This window comes from Melopsittacus undulatus, chromosome 6 (genome assembly GCF_012275295.1).
Source record: "Melopsittacus undulatus isolate bMelUnd1 chromosome 6, bMelUnd1.mat.Z, whole genome shotgun sequence".
Classification (NCBI taxonomy): domain Eukaryota; kingdom Metazoa; phylum Chordata; class Aves; order Psittaciformes; family Psittaculidae; genus Melopsittacus; species Melopsittacus undulatus.
The window spans coordinates 75,667,770-75,688,421 of NC_047532.1; the positions used below are offsets into that span (position 1 = coordinate 75,667,770).

Here is a 20,652-nt window from a genome sequence, read left to right on the forward strand (position 1 = left end):
GGGAAATACTGGTAGATTTAACCAGGCAAATGGCAGGAAAATATGATCATATGAATAGCAGGGATTGGAGGGAGTAAGACTTGGCCTCACGGCCCCCTGCCTTGGGTTCAGCACATTTTCCCCTTTGGCAAGTGCTTATTTCTTGGCCTCCTTCCTCTCTGGGGATGATGATGAGGGAGCAACACCTCTTGCTGGCAGCACTGTCAGGAGCATCCCCTGGGTGCCTGCAGCGGTGGGATTCCATGTGCTGCCAGCTGCGAGAAGCTGCTGACAGACAGAGCAAGCTCGGGCAGGCTGGGACCAAGAGGAGGCGCCCAGCTCCCTCCATCCCTCCTTGCCTCTCTTTGCTTCGGGATGCCGTGGGGTTCCCTCTCCATCCAGCCGAGGCCCCCGGCTGCCAGCTGGTGGCAGGCGAAACAAGGAGAAGCAGCGCAGCAAAGGCAGCCGGTGCTGCTCTGCTCTGCCTCTCCGCTCAGAGCAGCCTGTGGGACGAGCCAAAGCACGTCCAGGGGGTGGGAGCTCAGCCCACAACCCTCTGCATGGACCGGAGGGGTGCTTCAGACATTCCCCTCCTGCACGAACCATCCCCCGCAGCATCTCCTGCACTGGGCTTACGGTGGTCCAACCAACACCGCTTTGAAAGCCAAACTGAGGCAAGACCTGGGTCTTCAGTTATGCCAAACACCGAACAGGACAAGTCTTACACTGCCCATAACATGCAGCTCTTTACATCCTAGACACTGCCTTGCTCCCTGTCCCACAGACCCTGGCAGTGCTGGGGAGAACTTCCCTGGGAGCAGAGCTCCCCACCGGGCAGGGAGGGGAAGAAAAGGGAGAAATTCCTCTGTACCTGAAGTCTGAGCTCACAGAATTCACTGCAGTGGGTTTCATTGGACTTCCCAGGCTCAAAGGACATCTCCGGCAGAGCCTGAGCTGTGTAACCCTCCAACGTGTTGAGACAACAGAGGAATGCAGGCCCCCGTGCTGTATCTTGTGGGAAGTGTAACAAGAATGTGGCCCTGTTACTCTTTAAAGAGAAGTCCATCCAACTCAGTCTATCCCCAGCTCCAAAACTTGCCAAGCCTGGTTTTCTTCCACAGGAATTTTCCTTGTACTCAACCAGCAGTGAAGGCACCGCACACTTCTGGGTGTGCTTCCAGATCCAGGGGCAGAGATGCTTCTCCCTGGCACACCAATGTGAGCTCACTGAACTACAGCTTCTGTTTACAGAGGGCAGGAGTAGAGGGTGCAGCACCAGCAGTGGAGGCACCTGCTTCACTCAGGAAACAGTCAGGAAAAGGCTGTTAACATTCCTGCACAAGGAAGTGAAGTGAGTCCTCTATACCTACACCCACAGTGCTGCACACAGCATTTCAGCCTGGAGTGACCATTTCCACCTATAACTACACCTAAGAGCATCTCTGCCACTGAAGCGCCCAAGAAACCCAGAGAAGGCATTTGCTGGATGGACCTGGGTGCAGTTTTACAGGTTAAAATCAAACTAGACACACTGGGTGAGAAACCACATGGAGACACCTCGCTGTGCTTCAGAGCCAGCCACAGAGCAGCGCTGGTGTTCAGAGCCAAAACCAGTTGCAGGGTTATAGGTAAGGGAAACGCGGGGCTATTCCATCTGCTTCCACAGGGCCATGCTGTATGGTGACCGCTCCTGCAGCCCATGCGGGCACCGTGCGCAGCCCCAGCACTCACCTCCTCCTGCTCGACAAAGTTTCCTCTTGCTGGATGCGAGTCGTCTTCAGGACTTTGCTGTCGACGAACAGGTCCCCGGGGTAACGAGCGGCTCGGTACTGCCTCTGCTGAGCGTGGCCGCACAACCGGCTGAGCTGGAACACACAGACACAGCCGCATGAGGGAGGGATGGGAGCAGGAACGCTGCGGGAACACGGCTGAGCTGGGCACTGGTGCCTGCAAGTGGGCTGCTCTGTTGTCCCATCATCCCCATCTCTCACAAGCATCTGAAGGCAAACTGCTGCCCTAAGGATAGAACGCCACTCTTGTACAAGTACCATGTGGGAGGGAAGGCAGGAAACTGCAGGCAAGATTTTGGGGCATCAAAGTGCCCCTGTGGCTATCAAACACCTGGGTTGCAGGCATGACCAGCAAATCTCCCTGTGTCAGATTAAACCCATGCTGGCAGGTGGGAGCTCAAGGTATTCCCTGATCCTCCCTGGCTGAAAGCCACAGCATCTCAAGACTCTGTGCTTCACCTCTTTAGACAGGTTTTTAGGTAACACTGAAGGTAAACCCTTAGACCCCAGTTCTGCATCTTGAGTGGGCTCCCAGGTGCCCAGGGACAAGCATACACATCATCACCAATGAAAACCCATCAGGGCCTAAAACACAGCAGTGTGGCTACAGCTGAGTCATAGCACTGGAGGTCTTGATTATCAGGGCTGCGTTAATGACACAAATTTGCTCGTTAGCATAGAGATTATAGTGATAGTGAGGCAGTGGTGAGGGAAGCAACCCAAAACACCTCATCACAGCTCTCCTGCATGGCCGCTGTCCCAAGACTCAGCCAGCAGCACCATGGTTGCCACTGCAGTCCCTGCTACATGTGGATTTGCAGCAGTTTCCTTGCAACTGCCCCCCCAAGGCACTGCTAATGCTCAGAGATTCACCTTGAGAACCACCCTGTGCTGTTCTGCAGGGCTCAGCATGCTGGGTTCTGATTGCCAGGACCACAGACACCGCAGCTAACACCAACCCCTCTTTCCTTGAGCCTCATCCCATGCCCGTGTCCAGGCTTGGGACAACCACATACCCATAAAACACCTGTTCCTTGCAGCACCTCATTTATCTTCACACCACAGTGAACTAAGACAGCTAGCTAAACTCTAGGTAGGCATGCCAGAGGCTAAAAGCACATTCACTGCCCAAAGCTACAAGCATCTGATGTGTAAAGAGAAGAGATTAATTCTGTTCTATTACATCCTGCATTTGAGTGGGCAAATGTATTAGTAATGTCACCTCTTTCATTATCGAGAGAAGTCCAGTTTGTTTGCTCGGGCTGCTGTACACCAAAGAGTAAAACAGAAGCCTCCTGGGAGCTGGGTGCTGCCACTTCTGGTCCACATTGTGGTGGGAAGAGGTGCTGCCACCAGTCCTTTCTGCCCCCTGCAGCTCCCTGTGCCAAAGCTCCTGCAGCTGCCGGGGGGGCAATTTCTGTTGCCTCTTTTTGTCTCCACTGCCCTCCTTTGGCTGTGTTTCCTCTCCACCTTGCCAAAGCAAGTCTTGCAGAAGAATGTCTCAGCCCTACTGCCTTGCCTGAATCATGCGACAGGCTTGAAAACAGAGGAAGGGCATGAGAAAATGCTACATTTTGGGCTGTTTTCTTTGCCTTTTGGGTTTTCCTATCATCCCTCATTCCCAGGTAGTCCCTGATGCAGTCAGGACTAGGAGGAAATTACAGGGCAGCAGGAGATCTGGACAAGGGCATTTGGGATACCCAAGACTCCACTGCTGCAGAATGGGCCTGCACATTCCATGCTCTGTGCTGACTGGTGCCACCATCCCTGTAGCAGATCAGCAGGAGAGTGTGAGGATGCACAGGGGTCTGTGGACCTTCCCTCTCAAAGATGCCCACAGAGAGATCACAGATGAGACCTGCCATGGAGCCACCTTGGGGAGACAACAAGGTACACAGAGCTACAGGGTGGAGAGCACAGAAGCAGCAGTGCCACAAGAGCAGCATCACTGCAGCCACACTCTGCATGGGCACAGGAAGCAGAGGAGAGGTGGGAAAAGGTCAGACAGTTTAAGCTGCCATTTGTGATGACTGCCTTTGGTTCTCCCCAGCTCTGAAGCCCCCCTTCCCTCTCCCAAAGCCTGCCTTTCAGCTGGTGAAGCCTGTTGAACCCCAAGAGAAGAGCCAGTCCAGGATCAAGGTTGCCAAGATGTAGTGAATGAGTGGGGAGGGCTGGAAAACAGTAGGTACAATGGCACTCCCGAGAGTGTGTTTCCAACAGCAAAGCAGCCGAGCAGACCAGAGCTGCCTTGTCTCTCTGCTCCCACCTCCAGCAAGGAGTAATGCAGCTCAGCTGCATCCTCACAGCCCTGCATGGCCTCTGGGTACCACAGGCTCCTGCAAGGGATGAAACCACAAAGAGGCTGACATGGGTCAGCGGATGAAATCTGAAGGTAGAAAGTTTGAGCAGAGCATCCAGCTTTTCACTTATTTATCTATTGAAGGACGAAGTAAACTTTTCAGGAACAAAACCCAACCCTGCAGCCCATCTTGCAAAGTCATGTTGAAAACGATTGTCACATTTTAGTCAAACAACAACCCGGCTGCGATGTGAACTTTAACTAAAGTGAGAACAGGCAGCAGTAACAGATTGCAGCTCATTTGCAGGGCCGGCGTGGCGTGTACTCTGGGAGGGGAGAGAAGGATTTCACAAACCATCTGCCAGAGTCTGCTCAGCCACAGGTGGTCCAAGGACAACAGCTCAGAAACCCTGTTTCAGTTTTCCCCCCTTTCTGAATCCCTGCTGCAACACACGGACCCAATTTCCCAGTCTCCTCCTATTTTAAAGCAAGCTCTAAGTTTTACAAAGCCCACAAAAATGGCCCTGTGAAGCAAACAGGGAAGGATGACACAAGCCTCAGAGCTTAGGAGGGAAAAGGTGTGATGCTGCTATGGTTTAATCCCAGCTGACAATTAAGTACCACACAGCCATTTGCCCCACATGCCCCTCCATGGGATGGGAGAATTGGAAAGAGATAAAACCCAGGGTTGAGGCAATAATAATTTAATGATTTAAATAAATTAAAATAATAATAATAACCATAATAATAATAGTAATGAAAAGTGAAATACCAAAAAAAGAGGAATAAACTCCCCAAAAAACAAGTGATACACAGTACAATTGCTTAGCACACGCTGACTGATACCCAGCCAGACCTGAGCAGCAATCAGTACCTCACAGAAAACATCCTTCAGTTTGTAGACTGAGAATGACATTCCATGGTAGGGAATATCCCTTTGGCTAGTCCTGGCTGTGCTTCCTCCCAGCTTCTTGTGCCCTTCCTCTCCAAAAGAGCATGGGAAAACAGGAAGCCCTTGATCAGGATAAATGCTACTGAGCAGCAACTACACCAGCGATGTGTTACCAGTGCTATTCCCAGGCTAAATCCAAACACAGCACTGCACCAGCTATGAGGGGATTAACTTTATCCCAGCCAAAACCAGGACTGAATTACTACTAAGCAACAGTTTACTCAGTAAACTCAGTTACTACTGAACAGTCAAATGTGGTTGCCTCCTGCCACACAAGCATAAATGTGAACTTCAAAGCGAATCCACAGAATGGCACCACTGGCTCCTCTCCTCGGGCTCTGCACGCTATCAGTGGAATCCTAAATAGACACGAGTCCTCATCTAAAGTACACTCAGTGCAAGAGTCTCTCATTTCATGTCACAGACACGGTCCCAGAACCTGCTGCAGTCTGAAACATCAGGCCACAGAAAGAGGAATAGATCAACCAAATGGCAGCCTGGTTTTAGGCAATGGGGATTGAGGGTTTGCTCCCTTTTAAGAGAATCTGCAGTCACGGATAAACCCCCATGAGGGGACACAAGCAAAACCCTCCCAAAGCCCTAAGCTACAAACACCAATACTGTAACAGCTGAAGCACCATTTCCCTGCCCCAGCTCATTAACAAACCACTAATTAGCCAATTTCATCAGCCTCCTCCTTGCAAGTGCGACCCAGGCCACAAGGGGAACGTTTTGCCTCCTGCCAACCACTCCAGCTCTTTATTCCAGGCGCAGGGAAAGCCCATGCCCACAGGTCAGCAGAGCTCCTCAGGGATGCAGCAGCTCCCGGGCCCACTGGTGGCCAACAATCCTTATGTCCATATGCCTGATGGGGAAGCAGCTGGTTCCTGATGCCCTCGGGAGCTGCAGGCCATGGAATGGCTCCGCTTTAGTGGGAACATTGATTTGAGAGGAGCACAGGGACGACACTAATGGAGTAGCACTATCAGCCTGCTTTAATGCTTCCCCATTAATTTAAAGTAAGAGGTGCCAGAGGACTGCATGGAGCTTGTTTGTGACCACGTGGAAATGACACAACATGAGCAGCAGGGACCAGATCAGCCACCATGGCTGCTTCCAGCTAGCTGAGCTCCAAAGGTAAAGCACAACAATGGTCCATGTGGGTGCCTGCAAGCCAGCAAACTGGGACCACTGGGCTAGGGTTAGACTACAAGGCCAGGTTGGACAGAGCTTGGAGCAAGCTGCTCTAGTGGAAGGTGTCCCTGCCCATGGCAGGGGTTGGAACTGGGTGAGCTTTAATGTCCCTTCAACCCAAACCAGATGTCAGAAGGAGAGTACTGACAGCAGCAGCAGGTTCTGTGCAAGCATCACAGCCCCAGTGCAGCTGATGGAGGGCAAAACCCCATCAGCACCCCAAACCCAGGTACAGCAGGATGGGATCGTTACCAGCCCTGGGGCCACCAGTTGAACCCACTCCATTGCCCAGGCATGGGGCAAAACCTCTCACCTTGCACAGTAGCAAGCAAATCCAGGGAGAACAAGACTGGAAAGCAGCACACGTGTGATCCTCAGCACCAATCTGAGCATTGCTTTGAAGAGTAAGAGAGTTTTAAAGGTAATTTTCCAGAAGATTTCCAAAAACAGTTAATCAACTTCCCCTTGGAAGTAAAGAGAATGCATTAGACACTGCTGACTACCTGCTGCTGATGCTTCTTATCCAGTCCCTGAGCTCCGCTCCGCTTTAACGGAGAGCTTGCTTTATTTGACCTTTGCTTAAACTTTACATGGAGTTTCCATTTGTCTCCTCTGTGCACTCTTCTGCTTATAGATTCATTCTCCAGGAAGACACAGTATTTCTTTCCCCTCGAGGGGATAGCCTCATTTTTGAAGATTTCCTCCTACAATCTTCTCTGCTCTCTGGAGTTCCCAGATGTCATTTTACACCTATTCCAGGGTTTCCTTTGGGAGAAGCTGCACATGAAACTGAAAAGCGATTAACTCTTCTAATTGATTTGAACACAGCCTCTGAAAGGTGATTTGCTACGGTATGCACAGAAGAGACAGCCTCAGACCTCAAGAAAACCTGCTGCCTTCACGAAACCCTGAGCATCGTTCTGCAATGGAGCCCAGTTTGACCAGTAAGACTGAAAGGCTCAGCAAGGCAGCTGCCTGCACTGGTGCTTCTTCCTCAACTCTTGTAACAACCTACTCTGCCACACATCATGCATGTTATTAGCATTATAAAGAACACATTTGCACCCTGTTTATCTTCAAAGTAACCATAAAAGTGAACTTACAGTCTATTACTGCTATAGAAACCCGCTTAATTAAATTCCAAAGGGCTTAAACCAAAACTATACATTGAGATGATGTGGGATAGAACATAAACTTTTTAATAGTAGTAACCAAGCACATTCACCATCTCTACAGGTGTAATAAAAATGCTAATCTATGGTAATGTTTAGACTGTGGTTAATGTTTTGTCGTGTTAATTTCCCCAGGGCTTTTATTAGGGATTTAAATCTGCCACAGTGGCCCAGGGATGGCATCGCCTTCCACAGCATCACGCCACGCTCCCCAGCCAGAGCTGATGAACAGAGGCGAAGCAGCACTTAGCTGGGACCAACATTCCTATTATGTGCTTGTAATCATTATATACATTTTGTCAGGAAGACGGCAAAGAGACAATTCCCCACTCCCTCACTCTTCTCACAACAGAAAATATGATTACGGGCATAAAAATGCATTTACAAGCCTTTATTTTCAGAAGCACATCATTATTAACTAAGTGATGATTGCGCTGGTTCCAGGCACTCGAGCAGAAGGAACAAACTGAGCATGGTGACACAGATGCCTTCTACACACATTTCACTGAAATTCCTCATTAATGGAGTACTCGGTGTTATTAATCAGCTCTATAGGATTCCAGTCTCCATTATTCAGACATCACCTTGGAGGATTACATAGGAGACAACATCCTCACTCACTCACTCAGGCGGAGCAGCAGGAAGCACAGGAAGTGACCTCCTCCTCTCCGCGCCCAGGAGAAGAGGCTTTAATAATGCATCACTTCTAAATAATGCAACGCTATAACGTGTAAAATGCACACAAACACTAATGCTTAAAATAACAGAGTGCCTGTCACACCAGTGCCCGCGGTGACGCCCCCCACGTGCTGCCAACACACATTCCACATGCTCAGGAACCACGTTATGCTAAAGGCCATCACCACCAGGTCTTCAAACTCCTCCGGATCACAAAGGCATTAAGGAAGTGGTTTTAGCAGGAACTATAACCTCATTTTTATAGCCCAGCCTTCATGCAGAGCATCCCAAGACACTGCAGCATCACAGCAGGAACACGGGGCCCAGGAAAGACCAATGGGGGCCCCTTCCCTGGCCTCATCAGCAAAGACAGCTCTGACCACTAACAGAGGAAACAAGAGAGGGTTCAAGACTTGATGGAAGAGAAACTTTTTACAGTCTTATAGTGACAGGAGAAGGGGGAATGGCTTTAAGTTGAAAGAGGGGAGATTTAGTTTAGACACTACAAAGGCCTTCCCTGTGAGGGTGCTGAGGCGCTGGCACAGGGTGCCCAGAGAAGCTGTGGCTGCCCCAATCCTGGCAGTGTTCAAGGCCAGGTTGGACACAGGGGCTTGGAGCAGCTGCTGCAGTGGAAGGTGTCCCTGCCTGTGGCAGGGGTTGGAGCTGGAGGAGCTTTAAGGTCCCTTCCAACACAAACCACTCTATAATATATTTCTATGAAGAGAAGCAAAGGAGTTTTGAAGGGCTTGAACCCTTGATGCTAACTGCTGAAGCTGGATGATCTCCATCTGCATTTTCCCCTACTGTATCAGGGTTCAAATAGCTTAAATCAGACTGCAGTTCCACCAGTGCTCCTGTTAGGACATGCCACCCTGTCCCCCGGAGGACCTGATGCCCGGTGCTCCATACATACACTACATCATCCAAGGTACCTCCAACACTGCATCCGACCACATCCTGACCCCTGTGCAGACCCAGCTTCTCCCAGGGCAGGATGCCCTTTCCTCAAAGGAACTGTGACCTCAGCTTGAGTGGAGCCCTTTCAAACCTACATAAAATAATGCAAACAAGATGTTGTTTCTTCCTGGCATTCCCAGCATGCAGCATTTCACCCACTGAAGAAAGCTGCTTTGTGTTTGAGCAAAAGGCTGTTTATTGTTATTTATAGGTAGAGAGGAAGTCAGACTAAATGAGCACAGTTGTTCTTTCTGCTTTTATAATCCGTGACATGTAATTAAAGTGCAACTTTTCAAGTCAGTGTTTCCCTCCAGTGTTCTGTTAATCCATATTCAGCACTAAACGTGGTATTTCAGGTATGATGGCCTCACCTCAGCAGCACACCGCAGGGCAGGAGGCTGGTGCCCCAGCCAGGGCCCAGACCAACTAACTGGGACAGGCAAGAAAAGAGCATTTGCTTCATTTTCAGCAGTTTGCCCAGGCAGAGATGTTTCCTGGGTCATTGATGCACCCATTCTGGTTTCAAAATGGATCTGCACAAGATACAGACAGAAACAACAGAAAGAGCCAATAGAAACAGCTCGATCTGTTTCTCAGACAACCAAACTTCAGGCTTTGTTCTTGGAAGGAGTCATCAGCCTTGCCTAAAGCTGACAACAGAGCCAAAGGAAAGATGCAGGAACAAAATCCAGAGAAAAGCAGGAGTATGATAGACTGACCAAAGCCAGGGTGATGAGTGACAGTACCTGGAGCCAGGCTAATGGAGAATCCCCAAGTCCCCAGAATTCTGTGTGGCTGATGTGGGAGCATGGCAGAGGCTGCTCCTGATCCAGGCTGCTGCTGTCTCTTCTGGACCATGATTCCCTGCAGAAGCTGAAGATATTCTAAACTCAACCAGGTCATTGCAACACAAGCACCAAATCACTTAGCTTGCCAGAAGATGCTGTGAGGGCTGGAGCAGCTCTGCTCTGGAGCCAGGCTGAGAGAGCTGGGCTGGGGCAGTCTGGACAAGAGAAGGCTCCTGAAGGGGAGACCTGAGAGCAGCTCCAGTGCCTAAAGGGGCTGCAGGAAAGCTGGAGAGGGGGTTGGGACAAGGGCCTGTAGGGACAGGCCAAGGGGAATGGCTTTAACCTGCCAGAACAGGGGAGACTGACATTAGCTCTTAGGCAGAAGCTCTTCCCTGGGAGAAAACAGGCTGGGGCCAAGCTGGGCTCCGGGCAGGCACTGGGTGCTTGTTCTTTTCTTCCCTGGTTAATGGGTTTCCTTCACAGATCTCTGTGGATTTAATACCGCTCCGGCACTACAGAAAGGAACAATCCCAGAGAACGGAATCCCCAGCAGCTTAATTTGCAGAGGAAAACCAGATACCTGCCACCAGCATGGAACATGAGCCAGCAAAGTCAGAGACAGGGCCTGTAGTTGGTTATTTAACAGCAGCTGTGTCAGCTGGGTTGCAAATGTGGTCAATACCTACCAGTCCAGCTTCCCCCCTGAAGCCATCAGCAGAGATTCATTCATTCTTTGAGAAATACATCCTTTAATAATTAAAAGGTTACCACCTGACTTTTTTCTTGTCTTTTTTTTTAAGCCAGACCCATTCAATTTTGGAAGTATAAAGCCATTAGAATGTGTCAAGCAGCAATTAGCTACTGTACACTGTTTATTCTTGAGCATAATCCATGAGTAGAAGGGCAATATTCTTAGAAACGCAGCATTAACTTGTTCCTCAATGACTTTAATATGGCTCTTTTCAAATTGCTGCTCATAAAATCTCAGGGAAGAAGAATTTCCTGATGATATCCCATCTCCTCCATTAGTTCTCTATCAGCAATCCAATAGCAAGCGTAGTATTTATTTAAGAGAGAGCACACAGGGCTATAACTTTAAAACAAGCAGGTAAAAGCAGCGCCTGGCTTGCAGCCTCTCAGGTATATGCAGATTTATACTTCAATAAATGCTTGTACTGAAACTATCCCAAAGGTTTTTACACCGCTAATAGCATTTTTCCACTATAAAATGCCATCCCCACTTCTTGTGCTGAATGGAAAACCCTGGCAATGCCATAGGGTTTGGTACCTGAAATTCCTCCCCACTTGCCTGTCCCTTACAAATGACCACAACCCTACTTATTTTAACGTCCCCATAGGAATAACACAGACTCCCGACCAGAAGCCAGCTTTAGTTCCCTCCATCCACCTTTCTCTTTCCAAAGCCCAGTTTGTGTTAAAGCAACAATGCTGCAGGCACCAAACTCACCAAATCATTTGAATGGGTTTTAAGCTGCTGAATAACCTCAGTGGAAAACCTTACAAGCGTTTGTTTTCCAGCTGAGCCCAGAGCAATGCCACAGCATCCTCTGGTGAGGTTTTCCCCATGGGAATGCCATCGACTTCTCCAAGCAGAGCCAAAACTAGAAGTGTAATAGCTGTTATTAACAGGCAGTGGTAAAAATACTTCCACACAGCAGAGAAGACCAGGTTGCTCCAAGCCCCATCCAATTTGGCCTTGAATACTGCCAGGGATGGAGCAGCCACAGCTTCTCTGGGCACCCTGGGAGGGCTCTTCTGAAGGTACCAAATGCACAGAAATACATCCTCCTGACAGTCAGTCCTACCCTAATCCAGTTGAAGGTCAGCACCAAGAGCATTTACCCAAAACATGGCAGACAAGGTAAAAACATTCCCATTAGATTTTTACTCATGATAAAGGAATTACATTTTTCCCAGAGACAAATCAGGCTTATTGAGAATGTAAATCACTCTTTTCTGTAAAGACAGAAACATCTGCAGGGCTTTTTCACCCACTTTGTTGAACCACTTGTTCGTACATGCACTGTGGTTAGTACAATTGAATTAGAGAATGATTTACAGCATTAGATGAGCTTCTGCTTGATTGAGAATAGCTTTATCATGGAAATTGCTCTGCACTTTTAACCTCGTTACAATGCTGTATTATCTTGCCTGATAAATATATTAACGTGACTCATTCAACAATAGGCTGTTTGCAGACAGCAAGGAAATTAATTCCAATTTATCACAACACCTTTCTTAACGCTGTCAACCCGAGTACTAGGATGCTATTATGAGAAGTGAATTCCAATAAACTGATATGCAACAATTCCAAAAGGAGGGGAGGGGAGCATAATATGGGGAAAACCCAAAGAATTACTTAATACTTTAAATACATTTGTATACTTCTAATGCATTTTTGTGCAACTTCTGGACTTTCCACTAACTTTGCAAGCTGGAAGTTGGGCATTGCTGCAGCTTCCTGAAGAGAGAAAGATCTTGCACCAAAAACTTCAGGTAGGAAGTGCTACTCAAGTACTCCTGACCAGCAATGGGAACTGCATGAAGCAAGGCTAGACATATTCTGATCATTCGTCAGCATCTTCTGGGCAAACCCTTCTGTGCCCATCTCCTGTGAGCTACTGGTGCTGGTCAGAGCTATCTCAGCCTCCGCTCCATGGTTTGGGGCTGTCTCTTGGGAGGAGACAGAGGATGGATCATAGAATCCCAGACTGGTTTGGGTTGGAAGGGACCTTAAAGCTCATCCAGCTCCAACCCCTGCCACAGGCAGGGACACCTTCCATTTGCTCCAAGCCCCTGTGTCCAACCTGGCCTTGAACACTGCCAGGGATGGGGCAGCCACAGCTTCTCTGGGCACCCTGTGCCAGCGCCTCAGCACCCTCACAGGGAAGAGCTTCTGCCTTACATCCAACCTGAACTTCCCCTGTTTCAGTTTGAACCCATCACCCCTTGTCCTATCACTACAGTCCCTGATGAAGAGTCTCTCTGCAGCATCCTTGTAGCCCCCTTCAGACACTGAAATACCTGCACAGACAGCTGAGGTTCTACAGAAATCCCTGCTCTCTGGTGCTCTGGAGAGTGGCAGCATGAAGTTTATTTGTGCACTGATACAGATCAATAGGTGCAATCCAAGAGCTAATAAGCTTTAGGAAGACATCACTCACAGCACATCAGTCACCCCCAAATTACCCTCAGTAAGCACCAGGCTGCCTCATATTCTCCAGGTTGGTGGCTAAGAGCATCATCCCTACCACCACGGAGAATGAGGTGGGGAAACTGATTGTGTTTCAGAGATGCCTCTGTGCAAAGCACTGCTGAATCCCCACTGCCACAGCTTGCTTCTTTTTTTCTCTTTTTTTTTCTCATTTCTCCTTTCTAAACAGAAATAACTCTGCCAAAGTAGCTGTAGGCTATCAGCACAGCTTCCTGCAGCCAGCCTGCTCCCACTCCAATGAGCCTTTGGCACAATAACGCAGTTAGTAGCAAACTTCACCCTCCAAGAGCAGGGGCTGAGCCCTCAGGGGGTTATTAGTGGAGCAACACAAGAGGTAGGGATGGGAAAGGCCACTGGTTCATTCTGCAGTAGCACAAAGAGGTCAAGAGGACTGCTTGAGAGGTCTGCTGGCAGCAAGGGGGGCATCGCTGCAGCAAATGGGGTTGGATTGGATGATCTCCAGAGGTCCCTTCCAACCCCAGTGATTCTGTGGTGCTGTGAAAACCTGCCTCAATTGCTCATTGCAGTCTTTTCCCTTCAGTTAAATGTATTTGTAGGGGTGCATCTTTCACGCCTGGTACCTCGAAGCCACTTTGCAGTAAGACGTAAAAATTGTATCATTCACAGCACATAGGCAGAGAATTCAGAATGAAGCAAAACACTCATTGCAATCCAGCCACTGATCCTCTCCAGCACAAAACAAGATGCCTCTGCTCCACCTGGGCAGCTCTGGGCACTATTGCTGCTTTGCAGAGGGCTGCTTTTAAGTTTCTGGTTTGTTCTTGGCTCATTCATCAGCATTGCTAATAGGAGAGTTAGGTCTAGTTTTAAAGCAGCAACACTCACGGGGGTTACTGTCACAGGGAGTAAACTCAGCGTGGTTAAGATGAAGGATGCCCGGCGAATGACCCCAGATGGAGGTCGTAGTGGAAACTGCAGTCACGGATAATGAGGCCAAAAGAGGGTTTAGCTTAGAAAGCATAAAGAGATGGATATTGGACTTAGCAAGGAGAAAAATCTGCAGGAAAGGAAATGGGCCAGAATATATTTTGCTAATAAGACATCTGTGTTAATCGAGGTTGCAGAGGCTGCAGCAATCAGGACAACGACCGAGGAAGTCGAGTCCATGGGGCTGCTACTTGGAGGTTTTAGCTCTGCTGAAAGACATGATGCGTGGCCAGCTTAAGAGAATCCCAGAGGCAGCTCCCTGATTCCCAGTAAGTGTGGAGGGCAACGGCTTGTCTGCAGGGACAATCTGGGCCAAGCTAAGTAAAAGGAATGGCAGTTCATGGCATGGATGTAGCTTCTCTGGGCTGAGCCTTCCGAGGAGCCTGCAGACCTAAAACCTCCTGTTTCTGCCATGCATCAGTTGGTGGCATCTTTCAGGTAACCCAAATCTGGATCTCAGCAAGGGCCCTGAGCATGAGGCCGGTTTAACTGTGAAGGAGTTTCAGTTGCAAAGCTCAGCTGTGAATACCCCCCAAGCAAAGGGGCTGTGCCCCATTCCCAAGGAACAGCACCTCTCCCATGGCTCCTGAAGCAGCAGAACCCTCAAGACACCCAGAGGGAGTTTTCCAATGCTGTGATCTTTGGTTCAGCCTGGAACTCGTGTTTTTTCCACTTCAATCTGTGTCAAGACCTCACCTGATGTCCTTGTTCATTACAATTTATTACTAAATGAGACAGTTGGAAGTTTCAAAGCCCAGTGCCCAAGGAACAGACACCCCTGTACAGCCCCTCCTGCAATGCACACAGCCTGAACTGGATGACACGATCATCAGCTCTCTCTTCTCCGAAGTATCCCATGTCCAGTAGCCAAATCCAGCTGCGATGGGAGCCAGGAAAAAGAAGAGAAATGAGGAAGAAAAAAATATGTCGCCCCTGCAAGTGTTCACACACCATGTAGACAAGGTCCTCAGTGCCATGGATTAGTGGTAGCCTTAGCAGCGTTGGGGACTGGTTGGACTTGATGGTCTTAAAGGTCTTTTCCAACTGGGTTGATTTGATGTTTCACTATTGCAAAGCTGTGCACCCTCATTTCCAACTGGTAAGACCCCATCCTGCACCACTACCTGCACCAGCTCTTCCTAATAATGAGTTGCCCAGGGTGGTTGTGAATGCTCTATCCCTGGCAGTGTTCAAGACCAGGTTGGATGAAGCCTTGGGTGATATGGTTTAGTGTGAGGTGTCCCTGCCCATAGCAGGGGGGATGGAACTGGATGATCTTAAGGTCCTTTCCAACCCTAACTATTCTATGATTCTATGTTGGAGCCAAGTATCTTTTTAAATGCTTGGGAGACCATTGTACAACAAGTTAGCTCCTCCACTGAAACTAGGCAGAGGCCAAGGTACAGTACATGCACACAGGTAAACAGAACCAATAGTTACATCTCCATGAGATCTTTGGGCTTGCTCTGACTTCAGCTCAGAAAAGATGCAAGACATCCCATCACGTGCAAGCTGCGAACCAACACATGATGTGAAGTGAGATAAAGCCAGGCTCAGTGGGCAATGTATGAGATCCCCTCCCAGAAGATGCGGTAGCCTCAAAAGCTCTTTCTAAGCTGCACAGCAGGGATGAAGTTGCCACCAGCTGAGTGATCTGCCTCTGACTGAAGTCAATGAAAGGATTCGTGTGAGCTTCAGTGCAAAGCTGGCTTGGGCATTAAAGGCACTGTGAAAGGATGCCCCCCTTGCTGCTGTGTGTATATGCAGGGAGGAGGGGAAACTGTTAGCAGCTACCTTCTACTTTTCATTTAACAAACAGAAAGCATCACTGCAAATTCCATTGTGATGGCACAAGGCGCTAGAAGACAGAGCACGTCCAGTTGAAATGACAGAGGGAGAGCAAAAAAGGAGAGGACAATATAAAAGTTTACAGACAGAAGCAAAATCAAGTGCTATTTCAAATTAAACCCATGTTGATATTCAATGTCAGAGGCATGGGATCGTCCAGAGCATCCATGCCAAAAGCCCCTTCCAAAAATGAGATGAGGATCCTTAATTTGCTCCTCTGTAATTCAAGATTTAAGGCCAGCAGCATCATGTTGGATCAAAACTGTTGATACTGGGTTGCAAAACTGCAGGCATGAAGAATTTATGCCCTTATTCTTTCAGCACCAGCCAAGCTGCCAACAAGCTGGGGTTTCTATATGAAAATCAACACCTCATAGCTCAGTGCCTTGCCACGTGCTTCCCAACTACCAGAAAACCTTTACTATCTGAAACCTCTTCAGACAACTAATCATAATACAGCTGAGGTGTTTACATCACTTTGCTGATACTGTCCTTGGTGATCAGGCTGGTTGTTTTCTGCCTGTAGCAGGAACAGGGGCTTGCTTTAACCTGTCTTCTCAGGCATGTTCCATCACCTCTCACAGAATGGTTAACAACAGTAGATGCTACCTTGGGATAACTACGAGTGGGTCTGAGCTTACTGAAAACCAAATCCTCCCCTGTTTTTCCAGAGGTAAGTGAAAAATTGAGCTGGCTACCAGTAAGCATTAGAGAACAGCCTGAGGGTTAAACTTGGCCAATAAAGAAACTGAGAACACAGAGGCTGTACATCCAGCCCAGGAGTGATGCCAACAGAAAGCAACCTGAATCAAAAATACAGAGAAAATGACCTCAGCGTCTCAAAGGAAACAACTTCTTGAATAGAACTGGAGTTTCAAAGCTTTCCTCACAAGAAAGAAATCCATTAGCAGGTAGGAAAAGCTCACTGGAGCTCCCTGCTGCTGTAATCCACCAGGCAAAGCAGCCTCCAGGTGAGCCAGCTCCAAAAGCAGCTCCTGGGCAGCATCCAGAGAAAACCACCCTTGCACGGCTGTGCTCACAAGTGCACTGAGTCACTGTCTATGGTGACAGTGACATCTTCATCCCTGGGTGCTAAAAGTCCTTTCCCTTACCTATTCTTGATTTGCATCTTTGTGTGTCTGCTGGTAACGCAAATTCCTATTCACTACTTTGCAACAGAGCAAATTGCTTCTCTCTGTGGAGCTATAACAACCTGTGCCAGTGCCTCACCACCCTCACAGGAAAGGAGTGATGCCTGAGAGCTCATCTCAACCTCCCTTTTCAGCCTGAAGCAGGCATAGCAGTGCCCTGACTAGGGATTACTGGCAGGAGAAGGAAATCATTGCATTCATGTGTTCAAGGCCAGGCTGGATGGAGCCTGGAGCAAGCTGCTCCAGTGGAAGGCGTCCCTGCCCGTGGCATGGGTTGAAGCTGGAGGAGCTTTAAGGTCCCTTCCCACACAAATCACTCTATGATTGTATGATTCCCAGACACATCAGTTCCACAGCATCTTCTGTACCTGATCCTACACTAACACACAGAGGCCCTGCCAAGGAGAAAATCTTGCTGTTCAAGGCAACTTTAGCTCCACGTCCAGATGCAGACACACCACACCACAGCTAAAGGGCAGAAGAAATCCTGCCACCCACATCCAAAGGGCTGGGCATGCAGGACAAATAGGTTAATGCAGCCAGTATCCACATCCCTCTCTCTGATGAGTCACACTTGCAGAGCATCCTCCTCCCCACATGCAGTACATGGTACAGCCTCACCACAAGCCACCCACCGGTTTCGGTTCGTGTCTCACTATGCTGTGAATTGCTGGTGGTTCCCACTCTGCTGGGATGGGTTCAAAACCTTGATGAGTTACAGGGGTGGAAAAGAGTGTTAAGAAAAAGATACTTACTTGGATATAGAATCCAACAGCCTTTACACCTCAATTCTGTAACCTTTCCAAATACATCTATAGAGCTGCCTTAAGGTAGAGAGCTCGACCCATTCATGGATGAGGAACTGATGTTGGTCACACACAGAGCTGGAGTCAACAGCACAATGGCCAAGTGGAGGGGATGGTGAGGGCCAGGTTGCCCAGAGAAGCTGTGGCTGCCCCATCCCTGGCAGTGTTCAAGGCCAGGTTGGACACAGGGGCTTGGAGCAGCTGCTGCAGTGGAAGGTGTCCCTGCCCGTGGCAGGGGTTGGAACTGGAGGAGCTTTAAGGTCTCTTCCAACCCAAACTAGGCTGGGGTTCTGTGATTCTAACTCCAGAGGAGATCAACTATTGGCTGTGTAAGACACCCAGATCTATTGTCTCTCTTGCACATCCAACAGCAGATAAAGCACTAACTTCAAGAGGGGTGGGATTGAATATTTGATGAAGTTTATGTGTAGTGCATCCCTCCGATTGTCTCTGTGGTAGACGGCATGAACAGACTGACTGAAATCACTCTCCTCTGCATTCAGGATTAAAATAGCCACAAGAGGTGGATGTACCGGGCACATTTTCAACCAGAAAAAATACAGCAGATAGGAGAATTAACAGAGATACAGCCCTAGACAGAAATTTCCCCACTCTGCCTCCCCGGTGAAGTATTTTAACAGCACATTTTAGGGGTAAGGTTTTTAAATAGACAAAGTGTAGAAACAGCAAAGCTCTAACACACCACATCCACCCCTGACAAATCTAAAGCAGGGTTTGGGATGGGAGCTGCCTGCTGACATCTTAGTGAATTCACTCTTCCACATTGCAGTGTACAGAGCAGCACAGCACCAGCACAGGCTGACATTGAAATGCGTGCCTGTAGGCACACAGCTTTCAAAAGCCCATCAACTTTGACTCCTCATTGCAGGGACTGCAGAGCTCAGAAACCTGCCTGGAGGTCCTGCAACACCTCTGCAGCTCAACTCACCTGCCTTTGGCAGCCAGGTCTGCTGCAAGCTATAGGAGGGGTCCATGTCCCTATTCAAATGCCTGACCCAGTCTGGGGATGGGTGACAGGGGACAGAGGAACAGTTACTTGGAGGAAGGATGCTTGGTCAAGTAATGCACCCAAAGACCTGAAATACCAGGAAGGAAAACTACTGCCACAGAAATGCCACCAATGTTATGAGAAACCAAAGCAGCCCATAGGACAGGCAAGGACAGTCGTGTTGTTGTTCAGGCTGCAATCACTATGGGCATGGAAGAGAAGTTTTCCATAATTCCAGAGGATTTTAATGACAATTAAATAACCTGTCATTAGCCTTAATAACATACGTGTGCATTGCACTATGCCTACAGAAGCAGTGGTAGCCAAGGTCAGTAATAACAGAGGTTGATATGAGGAGCCAGCACAAGAGCAAAATCCCACATTTTCAAAGACAACTCTCATGACATTTTAGACTTTGATCTGATGATGATGTCTAAAACCAATCACATTTACAGAATAACAGTAAATACAACTGTTTGCTACTGACAGAGCCTTTGAAACCCAATATGGGCTGATAAGATTAACAGAGAAACTTCCATTCCAGCACAGCTAAAGAGTAAACCTGTATTTTAGCCCTCACAGGCAGAGATGCTCACTCTAGATCCCAGGTGCAGACCAGCCATCAGCATCAGGCATCTGCAGGGCTGGAGCTCAGACTGTCAGCACTGCCAGTGCTGTCTTATTTCTCTATGAACAGCTCAGACCTTCACTCATAGAAGTTGCTCTGGGCTCACATTTGACAGAAGAGCCTCAGCTGAGCAGTACTGGTGTTTGAAAAGCTTGGAAAACCCAGTGGCCATTCTCTTTCAGTGCCAATTGCCAGACAACTGGCTGGGCTGGCTTAGATCTTCTGTTCCTCTACACTTCTACAACTAAAAATTGCCTCAGAGCAAATAAAAGAATCACTGAGTATTAAATAACTGAGAGGAGTTATGTTTAGCTGAGTACCCACCTCTATAAGGCAGTAATGAATCCAAACAGCTCTCTAAGTATGAAAGCACTGAGTGGTTTTGCAATGCTCAGCGATTTCTTATTTTAAAGGAAGTCAATGTTCTGCTTCAGCAGAGGAGGGGCAGATGATGGCTCTACTGCCATGGCTTGTGTTGACCTCAGAGCCACTCCAGCTACTTGTTCTCCCACAAACACCTCCTCTGTAGGCAGATCAAGGTCTCTGTATTCAATAATATAACTGATAGAGATGTTCCTTCACTGTATACACAGACATCTTTAATAAAAAGAAGGACAATTTTCCTTTGAGGACTGTACATCAATGAATGTGAGTGTGCTTGCAAAACTTGCCATACAGCGTGTAAGGGCTCTGTTCTGCTTTAGCACCTACAGAGCAGAGCAGGTTTGCTGGTGCATAGCATCCTGGATGCTTTTGCTCACAGCTGAATATGTCAGCTGCTCTTGGAGACCAAATAGGCTCACACTACAAGCAGAAGTAGGTTTTGTTTCTTATTGCCTTAGAAGTCCCGACTGGGCTGAGAGCTGAGGTGGGTGCTCTCTCCTGCATACATCATTATCACACCTTTAACATGACTTCTCCGTCTCACCTGACCTCAAGCTAAACCTACAGTTACATCTCTGCTCTCTGCTGCTCCAGACTGTGACTGGTGGGGGAAGATCCTGCCCTGGCTCCTTGGCAGCAGAACTTAAGCTCAGCAGAGCCACCACTCTTGGACCCTATCAGCTGGTCCTGGGGACATTAAGAGGTGCTTGGCAGGCTGCTGTGAAACAGGGCTTTCCTGCAGGAAGGGGCTGAGGAGTGCAGGCAGAAAGCAGTGTCCTGCTCTGTACCCTGGAGCCTCATGTGCTGCCCATGAGTCCTGCCTGCACGCTGTGT

General features: G+C 48.6%; 1 protein-coding gene across 1 annotated transcript in view; it reads right to left on the reverse strand.

The window, feature by feature from the left end:
* The window catches only part of GPC3 (glypican 3), a 141,889-nt gene that overhangs the window by 54,469 nt on the left and 66,768 nt on the right, over nucleotides 1–20,652 (reverse strand). The window contains exon 4 of the mRNA XM_034064233.1: nucleotides 1,711–1,844. Coding sequence (XP_033920124.1) covers nucleotides 1,711–1,844 — 134 coding nt within the window. The remainder of the gene's footprint in view (nucleotides 1–1,710; nucleotides 1,845–20,652) is intronic.